Here is a 16,237-nt window from a genome sequence, read left to right on the forward strand (position 1 = left end):
ATTTTCAAGAGGGCCCAGCCTCACCCAGTTTCTGCATCCAGTGGCCCCCAGGTAAATTGAGTGTAAGACCCCTGACCTAAAATGCATGTTTTAAAAACTACAAAATGTATACACGATTGTACAGTACATGCAAACTCGACAACGAGGTCTGCATTTTAAACCCTGAACCGCCTGGCTGGAAATCCAACTTGCTAACCACATGGTCCAACGGGGATCCGAGTGCAACTCATCTCTTTGTTAAGTAACAACTGCACATGCAAGTCCACCATACTCTAGTGAATTAGTGCTCCATCCTCTGTACTCAGGTATATGATCCCTTTTAGACAGCTGAGGCCTGACCACAGAAGTGAGTCTGCGAGTGTAAACTAAAGCCCCCTCGTTTGGTCCTGTGCCAGTTTCGCTAGGTCAGCAACCCGGGACTGCTGCGACCCTGTCATTGGCTGAGCCTGTCACACGGTGCCTAAATGCTGAACATGCCCTTTTATATAATCGACACCACCCCTTTGGCTCACGTCGTTCCCTTTTGATATATCTCTTAATTTTGCACACATGCAAGTGTGGAGATAGTCACATACACATGAGACTTGCCAACGCGCCACCTGACTTGATAAAGCTGTTATTGTCACGATGGTGACACATATTGGTGCGCGTTTGTCCACCCCAAGATGCAAGAAGACTAGAAAGGACAGGAATAGCAGGTAAGAGCTTGGTTTAATATAAAAAGAGATAACACTAGTAAAAAAACAGACAAAAGAAAATGCGTGCCTACGCACAGGAAGCTAAGCTAAAACTTAGCACGGAAAACAGAGTCCAGAAATGACGTGCCGAGCGCACGGGAAGCAAAGGAGCTACTTAGCATAGAGACAAGACTTAGGAGATGCCAATGTGAGTGTTGCTTACCGCAAACAAAGGATCTAGGATGAACTGAGGTAGAAGGCAGGTTTAAATACTGGCAGTTATCAACAATAACAGGTGCGCCTCAACAACGAGTAGCAGGTGGAACTAATATGAAACCATGGTAACCAGATAAATCAGGAAGAGCAAAACTCGGAACAGGAAGAGTCCAAAAATAATCAAAAAACACAAAAGGACTCCATCCATCCATTTTCTACCGCTTATTCCCTTTTCGGGTCGCCTATCTCAGCTACAATCGGGACAAGTCGCCACCTCATCGCAGGGCCAAAACAGATAGACAGACAACATTCACACTCACATTCACACACTAGGGCCAATTTAGTGTTGCCAATCAACCTATCCCCAGGTGCATGTCTTTGGAAGTGGGAGGAAGCCGGAGTACGCGGAGGGAACCTACGCATTCACGGGGAGAACATGCAAACTCCACACAGAAAGATCCCGAGCCTGGGATTGAACCCAGGACTGCAGGACCTTCGTATTGTGAAGCAGACGCACTAACCCCTCTGTCACCGTGAAGCCCACAAAAGGACTCAAAAACCGAAATAAAATATGATCCGGGCGGCGGATCATAACAGTTATAACTTTACCAATGTCGTCAGACAGGCTATAAAACCGGTAAAACTACCGTTTTTGTTCGGTTTGAGGTGCGTCCTTTCTTCCACTTTCTTATTAAGTCACAACAACAAACTCAACAATACGTATGTATAAACATTTTTATAATTTTTTTTTTTTCACACATTTGTGTAACCACGTATAGCTGAGTAGAATGCAAGCATCACAATCTTGAATCCGCAATTTTTTTATTGAAGTACATATTAATGTAAACAAAGCTTTTCAGTCAGGGTGTAACGATTTGTTTTAACAAGGTTTCAGATTGATTCAGAATTTGTTGTAGCTGATATGATTAAGGGTAATACAATAGAGCTAGTCCTTGTCCGGAGTGGGCACTACCTCTAAAGTTTTGGTACTCCTTCACACTCCTGTACACTAAAGTGTCTCTTTTGAAGAACTCTTACGACTCGCAAATGAGACAAAAGAAAACATGTTTACTTGACCCACTTTCTCGGACATTTATCAAGGAGCTGTTTGTAATGTTAGGACCATCAATGTTAAATATTACTAACTTATCATTTTTCTCTGGAACCATTCCCCTAGTATTCAAAACAGTGGTTATTCGTCCTCTGCTCACAAGACCTAACCTGGATTTTGAACTCCCACAAACTACCGGCTGGTGTCGCATCTCCCCTTTTTCTCTAAAAATCCTCGAAAAAAATTGTTGCACAGCAGTTAAATTTACACTTAGCGTTTAACAGTCTATGTGAACCCTTCCCATCCGGTTTTAGGGAAAATCACTCTACGGAGACAGCCCTCGCAAAAGTTACTAATGATCTATTGCCAACTACGGATGCTGATGCATCATCCATGTTGCTGCTACAGTGCTGCTTTCGATACCATTGATCATGTCTGACTTGGCCTTTTCTTGGTTTAACTCCTATCTTACTGAAAGAATGCAGTGTGTCTCCCAAAACGATGCAACCTTAAAGTATGTTAAGGTATTGAGCGGCGTTCCACACGGTTCGGTTGTTGGCCTTGCACTTTTTAGAAATGATATGCTGGAGAAAGGCAACATCACACTGTTTTGCTGATAAAACCCAACAGTTATGCTGATGTGCTGACACATCAGTGGTCCCTCTCAGGGTGTCTCATTGTTCCCATTGGGTTGTTTCTTGCCTGAATGTGGGTTATAGGGCTAAGTTGATTGATTGATTAATAACTTTTAGCTAAAGATTTAGCCATTGTGACTATTAAAATAAATACTGGACAATGGATACTGCAGGTGAAGTTTCCTATATTCCTGCTAATATTTTGTCAGAGAATTACCGTGGATTAAAATCATCCAAGATGATTACAGCAGCATCCGGATATGTATTTTTATGCTCATCATGATCATGTCCCGTATTTCCTTCAGTGCACTCTCCTCCTTTTCCGGAAGAGGGATGTAGACAACACGCACAATAATACATTTTAGTTCTCTGGACATATAAAATGCCCTTGCTGTAGGATAATCCACATTTTCAGAGCAAGAGTTCGAAATCATCTTACTGTCCGTGGGCCATGCTTGTTTAACAAGGGCAGCCATTCCTCCTCCCCAAGTCTTGGCGGTTGTGGCCGCTGTGTCAAGAGCTTAGGATGTGAGGCTGAAGAGAGAGAGGCGAGGCGTACAGGCGTGTTCAGGGGTTAAAATGTGTGCCTGTTTGCGAGTCTGTTATTCACTCTTCAGGTGTGGATATCACTAATGTCATATAAATATATTGTTTTTTGTAATATTTTCGCGATCGATCGGTAGAGTCTCAAATATCGACTGTTTGATCACGGTCGACGGGTTTGCAACCCCTGCTTAAATAGATACTATGAAACACAATTAAACATATAAAGTGCTTGCTTTTCCACTCCACTGGTCCTGTAATACCGGCGCTACAACATCCCAGTTATACAACCCATTAACAACATACAAAAATTAAATATAAAGAGACATTATAAAGAGAGGGACATTTTAGGTATTTTAATGAATACCATTATTATTAAACCAAGAAACCTAGTTAACCCTTTGTCTTTGACTGGGGATCAGCATGGGAATATGGAGTTCACGTAAACATCATGGACACCTCTAAACCTTTATATCGTTGAGAGCGGTAAATAATACAGATATAAAAAATATTTAGTGTATGGTCTGCAAATCGCTACAGGTCATTGATCCATCCATATTCCACCGCTTGTCCCTTTTGGGGTCGTGGGGGGGTGCAGGAGCCTTTCTCAGCTTCATTTGGGCAGAAGACGGGGTACACCCTGGACAAGTCGCCACCTCATCGCAGGGCCAACACAGACAGACAGACAACATTCACACTCACATTCACACGCTAGGGCCAATTTAGTGTTGCCAATCAACCTATCCCCAGGTGCATGTCTTTGGAGGTGGGAGGAAGCAGGAGTACCCGGACGGAACCCACGCAGTCACGGGGAGAACATGCAAACTCCATATAGAGAGATCCTGAACCCAGGATCGAACTCAGGACCTTCATATTGTGAGGGACGTGCACTAACACCTGAACCACCGTGCTGCAGTTTATCGAATTTGGCTCGACAAACAGTTTTGCTCTGATCAACCAAGCATAGGGCAGAAAAATGCTGACATCATTTGACATATGCTCGCTGGTCTTATCAGCCAAATCTGAGGGGTTAAAGAAACAGCATTTTTGCTGCGACAGTGACATCAGGCCGGCACCGGCCCCTAATTCTGATATAGAAGCTGATATTTGATTGAACAACAAAATACAATGAAATACACAAATACAAACTGAAAGCAGTGCGGCAAAAAGACACACTATGGCAGGGGCGCTCACACTTTTTCTGCAGGCGAGCTACTTTTCAATTGACCAAGTCGAGGAGATCTACCTCATTCCTATTTATAATTTATATTTATTTATTTATGAAAGAGACATTTTTGTTAACAAGTTAATGGTGTTTAATGATAATACAAGCATGTTTAACACACATAGATTCCTTTCTTTCATGAAGACGAGCATATAAATTGGTGTATTTGATTCTGATGACTTGCATTGATTGGAATTAGACAGTGGTGCTGATAACGTCCGCATTTTCAAATGGAGGGAAAAAAAAGTCCTCCTTTCTGTCCAATACCACATGAAAGTGGTTGGATTTGGCATCTCATTTGTCCAACTTGCATACTCGTTTTTAAACACTTTGTTATGAGAGTAGCATATGTGTGTGGCCCTTTAATGTCTGGCAGCAGGTGAGTGACGTCAGTGAGTGTGTGGGTGGGCAAGCAAGTGAGAAAGCGGTCGCTGAGGGCGGGGGAGAAATACATTGGCATCAAACTCCGTAGCTTGCTAGCTTGTGCACGCTAGCTTTCTGAGACTCCTATTTTGTTAGCACAGGCAGGATGAAACAGGTCTTTTATGGTGAAGACAGGAACTGTGCAGTCGGTCTTTAGAGTTTTGACAGTAGGTACGGAGTCTCTAGAAATAAAATGTGTTTCTCTGCGTCCGCCCTGTTAGTGATTTTTTTCTTAAATATGAGCTCGCAGCAGCCAGCGTCATCTCACAAGATCCTCGGGTGCCGAGAATGTCAAACAACTGACGAAAGTGAAGTCTTGGTATGATTGATGATTGCTCATTTTTATGTCTATTTTGTAATGCCTGGCTTGAGATCGACTGACACACCCTCCGAGATCGACCAGTCGATCTCGATCGACGTAATGGGCACCCCTGCACTATGGAATAGAGCCAATAGACTTTTGGTAGTAAATATACAATTTCATGGAACAAATACTAGAATTTAAATTGTAAATGTAGGTCTGTGTTTCTGTTCAGTCCAGTTTAGTTCAGTTTAATCATATACATAGCACATTTGAAAATGATCCCCTGTTGGCCAAAGTGCTGTACAGAAAAAAAATACAATTAAGAAATAGTGCTTTGCATGTGCTATTTTCAGACAGCAGAGAAAGCCTTGCTGGCCTTCAGGTCCCAACACTGCTTCACTGATGCCCCAGATCCAAATGGACCTGGTAGATCACTGGCTACTCCTAATACAGGTATGTCACTGGATTTAACTCTTTTTTTTTAAGACAACAAACCTGTTTCAGAATTACCAAAACACTGTCTCAACTGTGTGCAAATCTAACCCATTAAAAATACTGTGGATCCTAAGCAGACAGACAACATACATCCAACATCATCCCAATCACTCACATAGGACATGTTTTTTTCTTTGATTATGATGTATTTTTTTAAAAATCTCACTTTCTGTCTGGTTGTGATTACCTCAAGTAGACATACCTGCAGCCTGTATCTAATAGTTACTAGGATACATTTGACTTTTTTGACAGAATAATGTGAAAGAGGCAAAGGTAATACATAAAAATGTCCCCAACGACAATAATCCCGTATAATGATGTTATTGTGAAGTAAAAATAATGAACTGCTTTATGTATGCATTCGACCTACTTCCAACGCAAGGTTGATCACTGCAGTTTTGGGAAGTTCTATTCTGGGATGTAAGAGTGACATCACAAATATTCCCTCTTAAAAAACACAAAAAAACATAAAAATAAGGTTGAATGTTTCCTTAGCTTGTTTTGTGTTTAGTTTGCAAATTTTGTTTTGAGTTTGTTCTTCAGTTCATTAAAAAAAAACAAAGAAAACTTTTTGATCAAAACTCTGCTCTCTTAGGCATATTAGGATCATTTAAAACTACAGCTTTTAAAAAAAAAAAAATTCCCTCAGTAATGTGCAAACATCTGTCTAGGTCTAACCATCTTTTCTTGAATCATCATTAAATACTGTAGATAACCACGTTTATGCTCAACGGCGGAATGAGCAAGGTAACATTGACAAACATGACCAAAGTATTATTAAGTACAAACCCCGTTTCCATGTGAGTTGGGAAATTGTGTAAGATGTAAATATAAACAGAATACAAACAAAATACAAATCCTTTTCAACCCATATTCAGTCAAATATGCTACAAAGACAACATATTTGATGTTCAAACTGATAAACATTTTTTTTTTTTTTACAAATAATCATTAACTTTAGAATTTGATCCCAGCAACACGTGACAAAGAAGTTGGGAAAGGTGGCAATGAATACTGATAAAGTTTAGGAATGCTCATGAAACAGTTATCTGGAACATCCCACAGGTGTTTTTAAGTCTCGTCTTAAGACCCACTTTTATTCTTTGGCTTTTAACACTATGTGAGTTGTGTGTTCCTCTGTCCTCTGTTGCCCTCTGTGTTTTTCATACACTTTGATTTCTATTTTACTGTTTTAATTGATTTTACCCTTTAAAATAGTTTTTAATCATATTTGTTTTTATATTGTTTTTATTGGTTTTATATGTATTTATTTATTTTTTTTATTCAGTCATTGGTGGAGCATAATGTATGTATATATATAGTTTTTTAAATTTATTATTATTTTTTTTTACAATTGTTTTTAACATGGCTGTGCAGCACTTTGGAAACGTTATTGTTGTTTAAATGTGCTATACAAATAAAGTGGATTGGATTGGATTGGTTTGCAGGCTAATTGGGAACAGGTGGGTGCCATGATTGGGTATAAAAAGAGCTTCCCTAAAAATGCTCAGGCTTTCACAAGAAAGGATGGGGAGAGGTACACCCCTTTGTCCACAACTGCGTGAGCAAATAGTCAAACAGTTTAAGAACAACGTTTCTCAAAGTGCAATTGCAAGAAATTTTGGGATTTCAACATCTACGGTCCAAAATATCATCAAAAAGTTCAGAGAATCTGGAGAAATCACTCCACATAAGCGGTATGGCCGGAAACCAACATTAAATGACCGTGACCTTCGATCCCTCAGACAGCACTGTATCAAAAACCGACATCAATCTCTAAAGGATGTCACCACATGGGCTCAGGAACACTTCAGAAAACCACTGTCACTAAATACAGTTCATCGCTACATCTGTAAGTGCAAGTTAAACCTCTACTATGCAAAGCGAAAGCCATTTATCAACAACATCCAGAAACGCCGCCGGCTTCTCTGGGTCCTAGATCATCTAAGATGGACTGTTGCAAAGTGGAAAAGTGGTCTGTGGTCTGACGAGTCCACATTTCAAATTTGTTTTGGAAATATTCGACATCGTGTCATCCGGACCAAAGGGGAAGCGAACCATCCAGACTGTTATCGACGCAAAGTTCAAAAGCCAGCATCTGTGATGGTATGGGGGTGCATTAATTGCCAAGGCATGGGTAACTTACACATCTGTGGAGGCACCATTAATGCTGAAAGGTACACAAAGGTTTTGGAACAACATATGCTGCCATCTAAGCGCCGTCTTTTTCACGGATGACCCTGCTTATTTCAGCAAGACAATGCCAAACCACATTCAGCACATGTTACAACAGCGTGGCTTCGTAAAAAAGGAGTGCAGGTATTTTCCTGGCCCCCCTGCAGTCCAGACCTGTCTCCCACCGAAAATGTGTGGCGCATTATGAGGCATAAAATACGACAGCGGAGACCCCAGACTGATGAACGACTGAAGCTCCACATAAAAGAAGAATGGGAAAACATTCCACTTTCAAAGCTTCAACAATTAGTTTCCTCAGTTCCCAAACGTTTATTGAGTGTTGTTAAAAGAAAAGATGATGTAACACAGTGGTGAACATGCCCTTTCCCAACTACTTTGGCACACGTTGCAGCCATGAAATTCTAAGTTAATTAATTATTTGCAAAAAAAAAATAAAGTTTATGAGTTTGAACATCAAATATCTTGTCTTTGTAGTGCATTCAACTGAATATGATTTGAAAAGGATTTGCAAATCATTGTATTTTGTTTACTGCGATGAGGTGGCGACTTGTCCAGGGTGTACACCTTTCACCCGATTGTTGCTGAGATAGGCACCAGCACCCCCAAAGGGAGTAAGCAGTAGAAAATGGATGGATGGATGTATTCCGTTTATATTTACATCCAACACAATTTTCCAACTCATATGGAAACAGGGTTTGTATTACTAACAGATCTTTAACTAAATTCAATAGGTACTTTCTTGTACCTACAGTATTAACCAACGTTATTCCTAACACTGGCAATAGTTGTTGGTGTCCTTGTTGCAAGACAACACATTTTATGCCGATGCTATGCAAGTGCCAGCCTAGATTTAATAGTGCAGAAAAATAGTTGAGTTAGTGCTGGTTGCTGCTGCCATTTTTGGGAATATTTGATTACAGTTTCTCATTTCACTGCGGGTCAAGTGTTGAGGCAGACCAAAAATTCCTGACTTTTAAAATCAAATGGATTCACACTATCTGAGCATTATGTGACTGCTTGGGTTACTACACTGATGAGTCTATTTGCCTTTGGCCTATTTTTAATAGTCGCTCTTTAGTGTCTGAATATTTGAATAATAATATATATCATTGTGAAATTAGAGATCAGCTGTTGCTCCTCTGACTTTTGACTCCCCCTTGGAAAAAAATCCGGGATCAATCTTCAACTGCAAATCCAATAATTTCATCTATAGTCTGTGTTTTAAAGTCAGACTGGCAGTATTTAAAAGTCAAGCATGCTGACCCACACTCAGACTAGACCAGCAAATTAACACGTAATCCTGTATACCAATGAAGGTACACCAGAGAAGTAAATGATAAATGGGTTGTACTTGTATAGCGGTTTTCTACCTACAAGGTACTCAAAGCGCTTTGACACTACTTCCACATTTAACCATTCACACACACATTCACACATACATTCACACACTGATGGAGGGAGCTGCTATGCAAGGCGCTAACCAGCACCCATCAGGAGCAAGGGTGAAGTGTCCTGCTCCGGACACAACAGACGTGACGAGGTTGGCACTAGGTGGGGATTGAACCAGGGACCCTCGGGTTGCGCACGGCCACTCTGCCACTGCGCCACGCCATCCCTAAGTAAGTAAGTAAGTAAGTAAGTATATTATTTGAATTTCATGCATATAAGACATCATATTTTCAATAGTAATTACAGACAATCTTACAGTCGTTTTAAATGTCATTAGTAGATGTTATTTATCGCTAAATAGGAGAAAATGTTATGAATATTCTTGGTAGCACATCAATTGACAAAAAATAAAACTCACAGTTTTTAAATACCATGTTATTTTGCAGCAGAGCAAAATTATCCTCTGCATTTGACCTATCAGCCTTGATCACCCCTTGGGAGGTGAGGGGAGCTGTGAGCAGCAGCTGTGGCATGCCCGGGAATAATTTTGGTTATTTAACCCCCAATTCCAATCATTGATGCTGAGTGCCAAGCAGAGAAGTAACGGGTCCCATTTTAAAAAGTCAATGGTAGGAGTTTGAACTCACGACCTACCGATCTCAGAGCGGACTCTCTCACCTAAATTGGTGAATTTTGGCAAATTAAACGCCTTTCTATTATTTGCTCTCGAAGCGATGACGTCACAACGTGACGTTACCTAGGTAGTCAATCGGCCATTTTCTCAAACACATTATACACATCGAGTCAAATCAGCTCTGTAGTTTTCCATTTTTTCGACTATTTTCCGTACCTTGGAGACATCATGCCTTGTCCGTCGGAGGGTTTAACAACACGACCAGGGACGGATTCAAGTTGATTTACGTAGAATGTGCATCGATTAGCACAGCATGCTAATCGATGCTAACATGCTATTTACCGGCGATGCTAAGGCAGACATGGCACAGAGATGTACGGATAACCTGCAGATGTATTTCCAACGATAAAGAAAACAAATCACAAAGGTGAGTTTTGCTGATGTTATTGACTTATGTGCTAATCAGACATATTTGGTCGCGGCATGACTGCCAGCTAATCGATGCTAACATGCTATTTAGGCTAGCTGTATGTACATATGAAACTATATTTACATCCAGCGTTTCCCTCCACCCACATTTAATGCCAAACAAACACTTACCAATCGACCGATTTAAGTTGATCCAGTGTCACAAGATGCGAATGTCCCGATCGTTGGTCCGCACATTTTACCGGCGATGCTAAGGAAGACATGGCCGAATAGCGTCAATAGCTATTCGCTCAATAGCTTCAGTTTCTTCTTCAATTTCGTTTTCGCTATCTACCTCCATACTCCAAACATCCGTTTCAATACGTGTGTAATCTGTTGAATCGCTCAAGCCGCTGAAATCCGAGTCTGAATCCGAGCTAATGTCGCTATATCTTACTGTGCTATCTGCCTGGATAGCATGTATATCACTGGATGACGTCACAGGAAAATGGACGGTGGCTACACATATAGCGAAAATCAGGGACTTTAAAGCCTTTTTTCGGGATATTGCGTGATCGGTAAAAATTTTTTAAAAACTTCGAAAAATAAAATAAGCCACTGGGAACTGATTTTTATTGGTTTTAACCCTTCTGAAATTGTGATAATGTTCCCCTTTAATGAGGACAAACAGTATAGAAAATGCTGCAATGTTTTCAAAAAACACAAATACAGACTACTCAAAAAAGTATGTGTATTTCAGTGAAAGGAGTAAACTAGTGGAACTATCTGGATGGTGAACTGAAAGAAAGTACCTCTATTAAAAGAGACAAAAGGAAGTATGAATCACATATCATAGAAAAATATATGGAAGATGTAGAAGGTGTGCTATTAGCACAGAGCTGAATACTATACTGTCCACAGCAGGGGTGCCCACACCTTTTCTGCAGGCAAGCTACTTTTCAATTGACCAAGTCGAAGGGATCTACCTCATTCATATATATAATTTATTTTTTTTATTTATGAAAGAGACGTTTTTGTTAACAAGTTAAGGATGTTTAGTGATAATACAAGCATGTTTAAAGGCCTACTGAAATGAGATTTTCTCATTTAAACGAGGATAGCAGGTCCATTCTATGTGTCATACTTGATCATTTCGCGATATTGCCATATTCTTGCTGAAAGGATTTAGTAGAAAACATCGACGATAAAGTTCGCAACTTTTGGTGCTGATAAAAAAGCCTTGCCTTTACAGGAAGTCGCATACGATGACGTCACAAGGGTGAGGGTTCCCGCGTCCTCACATTGTTTATAATGGGAGCCTCCAGCAGCAAGAGCTATTCGGACCGAGAAAACGACAATTTCCCCATGAATTTGAGCGAGGATGAAAGATTTGTGGATGATGATATTGACAGCAAAGGACAAGAAAAATAAAAAATAAAAAATTAAAGTTAAAAAAAAAGGCGATTGCATTGGGACGGATTCAGATGTTTTTAGACACATTTACTAGGATAATTCTGGGAAATCCCTTATCTTTCTATTGTGTTGCTAGTGTTTTAGTGAGATTAGATAGTACCTGATAGTCGGACGGGTGTGTCCACGGGTGTCTTGAGGCCAGTCTCTGAGGGAAGTCGACGGCAGCTGCAAGGACGGCGCAAGCTCAGCTGATCTCGGGTAAGAGGTGACTTTTTACCGCAATTTTCTCACCGAAACCTGCCGGTTGACAAGTGGTCGGGAACCATGTTCGCTTGACCGCTGTGATCCATAGTAAATATTCACCTCCAGGAATTTTAAACAAGGAATCACCGTGTGTTTGTGTGGCTAAAGGCTAAAACTTCCCAACTCCATCTTTCTACTTTGACTTCTCCATTATTAATTGAACAAATTGCAAAAGATTCAGCAGCACAGATGTCCAGAATATTGTTTAATTGGGCGATGAAAAGAGACGACTTTTATCCCCAAATGGTGCTGCGCTAATATGTCCTTTACAGTCCATGACGTCACGCGCACGCGTCATCATTCAGCGACGTTTTTAACAAGAATTGCAATTTAGTAAACTAAAAAGGCCGTATTGGCATGTGTTGCAATGTTAATATTTCATCATTGATATATAAACTATCAGACTGCGTGGTCGGTAGTAGTGGGTTTCAGTAGGCCTTTAACATATGAAAATTAATTTCTTTCATGAAGACAAGAATATAAGTTGTTGTATTAACTGATTCCGATGACTTGCATTGATTGGAATCAGACAGTAGTGCTGATAACGTCCGCATTTTCAAATGGAGGAGAAAAAAAGTTCTCCTTTCTGTCCAATGCCACATGAACGTGGTTGGTTTTTGGTACCTTATTTGTCCAGCTTTCTATACTCGTTTTTATACACTTTACAAGAAATACATTGGCGGAAAACTCCGTAGCTTGCTAGCTTATCCACGCCAGCTTTCTGAGACTCTTATTTTGTTAGCGCAGGCAGCATGAAGCAGCGCTTTTATTGTGATGATAGGAACTTCGAGTTTTTACAGCAGGTACGCCGCGAGAGTCTTTTGAAATAAAAACTGTTTCTCGCTTTCCTGTTGGTCTTTTTTTTCTTAATACTGAGCTGGCAGCAGCCAGCGTCATTTCAGAAGACCCCCGGGTGCCCTGAGTGTTAATCAAGTGACAAAAGTGACGTCTTGGTGAAGATTGACGATCACTAATTTTTAGGTCTATTTTTTTAATGCCTGGCTTGCAATTGACTGGCACGCCCTCCACGATCGACAGGTAGCTCGTGATCGACGTAATGGGCACCCAACAATAACAATGTAAGGGAGGGTGAAATACCTACTCTATATAATTATCATAATGTACTGAAATTAATACTGCCGGCTATCAGGCATTTTGATGATATAAATGATGGTTGAAAAAAATTACTCTGAATTCCCTATTTATATATTTTTAATTTTTGATTGGAACAAACGTTTTCCACAATAATGCATTATTAATTGATATACATAATGTTGATGAAAATATTATGTAATGATCATGGAGTGCCTACATTTTTTTGGTTGCAGTGTTGAGTTTTTGGGTGGGACTTGGGGACAGGTGACTCGGCCTAGCCTTCTTTGGGCCTCTGGCTGCAAGTGCCTGGCTTTGATTGATTGATTGCTTGAAACTTTTTTTAGTAGATTGCACCGTAGAGTACATATTCCGAACAATCGACCACTAAATGGTAACACCTGAACAAGTTTTTTTACTTGTTTAAGTCAGGGTCCACGTTAATCAAATCTGTTGGGGGTTCGGTGGTTTCTGCATGTTTTGCTGTTCCATAGTTAAGGGTTGGGCGGTCAGACATCAACTGCTTGCTGGTGGTGCTAACTGGAGCTCTGGGCTTAGTAGCCATTTTTCCTCTAGGAATGGTCGGTCCGAGCCTTGCAAAGGCGAGGAACTGAGGATCTATTACAATTGGTCTTGGTCCGGGGATTTCAAGATGTGACCGACACGAGGAACAGGACTGTTCGAAGTGCCATTCTTAACAGGGTGTTGTTGGACCAGTCAAGGTACGCACACCTTGTGGGGTTTGCCATCTGCCTGGATGCTAGGGGGGCAGTGGTATGTGTGGGGGGGCGCCAGGCACTGGACTTTAGGACATGTGCGGCCAGGGTTCGGGTTTGGGTTCATCTGTGAAGGCGGTGTAACGCTCATGTTCCGTCCAGACGATTCGCTTTGAGATCCAATTGTCTAAAACGTTTTAAAATGGTGTATACTGAACACAAGGACTGAACAAAATTAAATTTATATTGCTCTAAAAAATGTTATATTGAGAAAGAGTGGGATTTAATGAGCGCTGATTCTTCCTGCTTCTTTTTCAGACATGACGTCCCACTGGGTGTGAGTTTTCCTTGCCCTTATGTAGTGGTTTGTGCAGCCCTTTGAGACACTAGTGATTTAGGCCTATATAAGTAAACATTGATTGATTGATTGATGTTGAAATCAAAAATATCAACCTTAGTTTGTACACAATTGTAATCTGGAATACATATCCGGAATAAAATGAACTGAACTGAATTTAAGACAATAGTGGCACTAATTGCTGCCAGTCATTTACAAGGTGAAGTGAAGTGAATTATATTTATATAGCGCTTTTCTCTAGTGATTCAAAGCGCTTTACATAGTGAAACCCAATATCTATGTTACATTTTTAAACCAGTGTGGGTGGCACTGAGAGCAGGTGGGTAAAGTGTCTTGCCCAAGGACACAACAGCAGTGGCAGAAGTGGGGATTGAACCTGCAACCCTCAAGTTGCTGGCAGGGCCGCTCTACCAACCGAGCTATACTGCCCGATGATTGAGTGGGAATGGAACCCACAGCAGCTACATGGAAGTCAGCTATGTGAGCCACTGAATGCGTGTTTGTATTAATTAATTGATTAGTTGTATGTGGATATCCATTGATTATATTTTGTTTTTGTTTTTGTTTTCACTTAAATGAAACTGCCGCATATTTTGGCCTTGAAGTGTTTGCGCCACAGAGGATTGTTGTGAGCCGTAATGCATGGCATGGTTTCAAGAGCCTTACATGGCTCTGGTCCAACTGAGCTGCCGGCTCAGTCTTGCCCCTGTAAGATTGTTGCGAGTGCTTTTTTTGGTCTTGGGCCTTGGACGTATGATCCAGATTTGACCTGCAGGATTGCAACATGCAGACAAGTCTGGCTAAAAATCCCTTCCCCAATGTCCCTCTCTCATTCAGTCACCCCCCTCCTCTCCCTACCCCCGTCTCTCTTTCTCTCTCTCTCTCTTTCTCTCTCAATGACTGCATCAGTAAATTGACTCCAACAGACCACCCCTGATGCATCCTCTCCTCCCTGTCCCATCCTTGTTTACCTTCTCTCTATGCCCCATACTCCTCCCTTTGTATGCCCCTGGCAGGCCCACTGCCCCAGCCTTTTTCAGTACCTTTCAGACACAACTGTACAGAGACGACAGCCTCATCTCTGATCGATGAGCGGCATCTAATGCGGTCCCCAACAACACCGAGGCAAACAAAGGCTGGGGGTACAGCCTGCTCTCAACAATATCAGCCCCCACCATGCATGTAGGGTCCAGTCAAGGTGAGCTGGGTAGGCAAAAACAATGGGGAGGGATGCAAAGGAAAGAAGGAAGCGTCCATCCCCAACAGACACGCACACCACGATGAAAATGATGGCTTTACCTTCTGTCCAAGAGTTCAGGCACTTCATCGTAGGTGAGTCCTGGCTTTAGCTCTTCCTCAGAGAAAGCGAGAGCAGGCTGGCTGAGCGCATACAGCAAGGCGATGGAGCACAGGAGGAATGCGTGTGCAGCCATTGAGACAATGAGAGGAGACTGCCGCTGCTGGAGCGCCGCTTCATAATCTGCTCTCCTAGCGGCGCCTGGCTCCCTGCTCCTGTGAGCGGCACTCGCCGGGACCAATCACAGGCAAGCACGGACCATCAGCGTGCGTCATAGTAGCCTGGTTGCATCCTCCTCCTCGTCTGCTCATCTCTCCCTCCCTCCTCACCCTGACTCGTTCACCCTCCCACATCCACTCTTGAGCTCTCCATCCACTCTGGCTCTGGCATACACACACCTAGCTGCAGGCCAACCCCAGCCCATTCTATTTAACATCCCATCATACCTGTGCTGCCTCCAATGTCACACTCATGTGCACGCATGCCGGGGCATGTTCACAAGTGCAAGCACACACACGCACACACACACACGCACGCACACACACACCTGGGAGTGTCAAGGTCAGATTGTGAGGGAATATATAAGGATATTGACATATGACCAAGGGAGGAAGAAGAAGGCATGACCTAAATCTCCAGTGTGCTGCCACAATAGCAAAATTAATTCACTTGATCTATGCGTTGTTGTGAACACCACCAGAGCCCGCAGCTGAGGAAATTGTCCAGTGAGGCTGCAAATATGGATGACAGCAGCAGCTGAGCAGCGGTGAGGCAGGAGGAAAGGATCCAACCTGTGGTGACCCAGATGACGGATTTGGTTTCCTTCTAATTGTTTAGTCCTCATAGGAACCCAACTGCGTAG

At 41.8% G+C, this 16,237-nt stretch overlaps 1 protein-coding gene across 1 annotated transcript in view; it reads right to left on the reverse strand.

Moving 5' to 3' along the window:
• The window catches only part of atp6ap1lb (ATPase H+ transporting accessory protein 1 like b), a 62,157-nt gene extending 46,470 nt beyond the window's left edge, over nt 1–15,687 (reverse strand). The window contains exon 1 of the mRNA XM_061904458.1: nt 15,378–15,687. Coding sequence (XP_061760442.1) covers nt 15,378–15,511 — 134 coding nt within the window. The 5' untranslated portion in view covers nt 15,512–15,687. The remainder of the gene's footprint in view (nt 1–15,377) is intronic.
• Nucleotides 15,688–16,237: the final 550 nt, after the last annotated feature.

The sequence above is a fragment of the Nerophis ophidion genome, linkage group LG06, assembly GCF_033978795.1.
Source record: "Nerophis ophidion isolate RoL-2023_Sa linkage group LG06, RoL_Noph_v1.0, whole genome shotgun sequence".
Taxonomy (NCBI): Eukaryota; Metazoa; Chordata; class Actinopteri; order Syngnathiformes; family Syngnathidae; genus Nerophis; species Nerophis ophidion.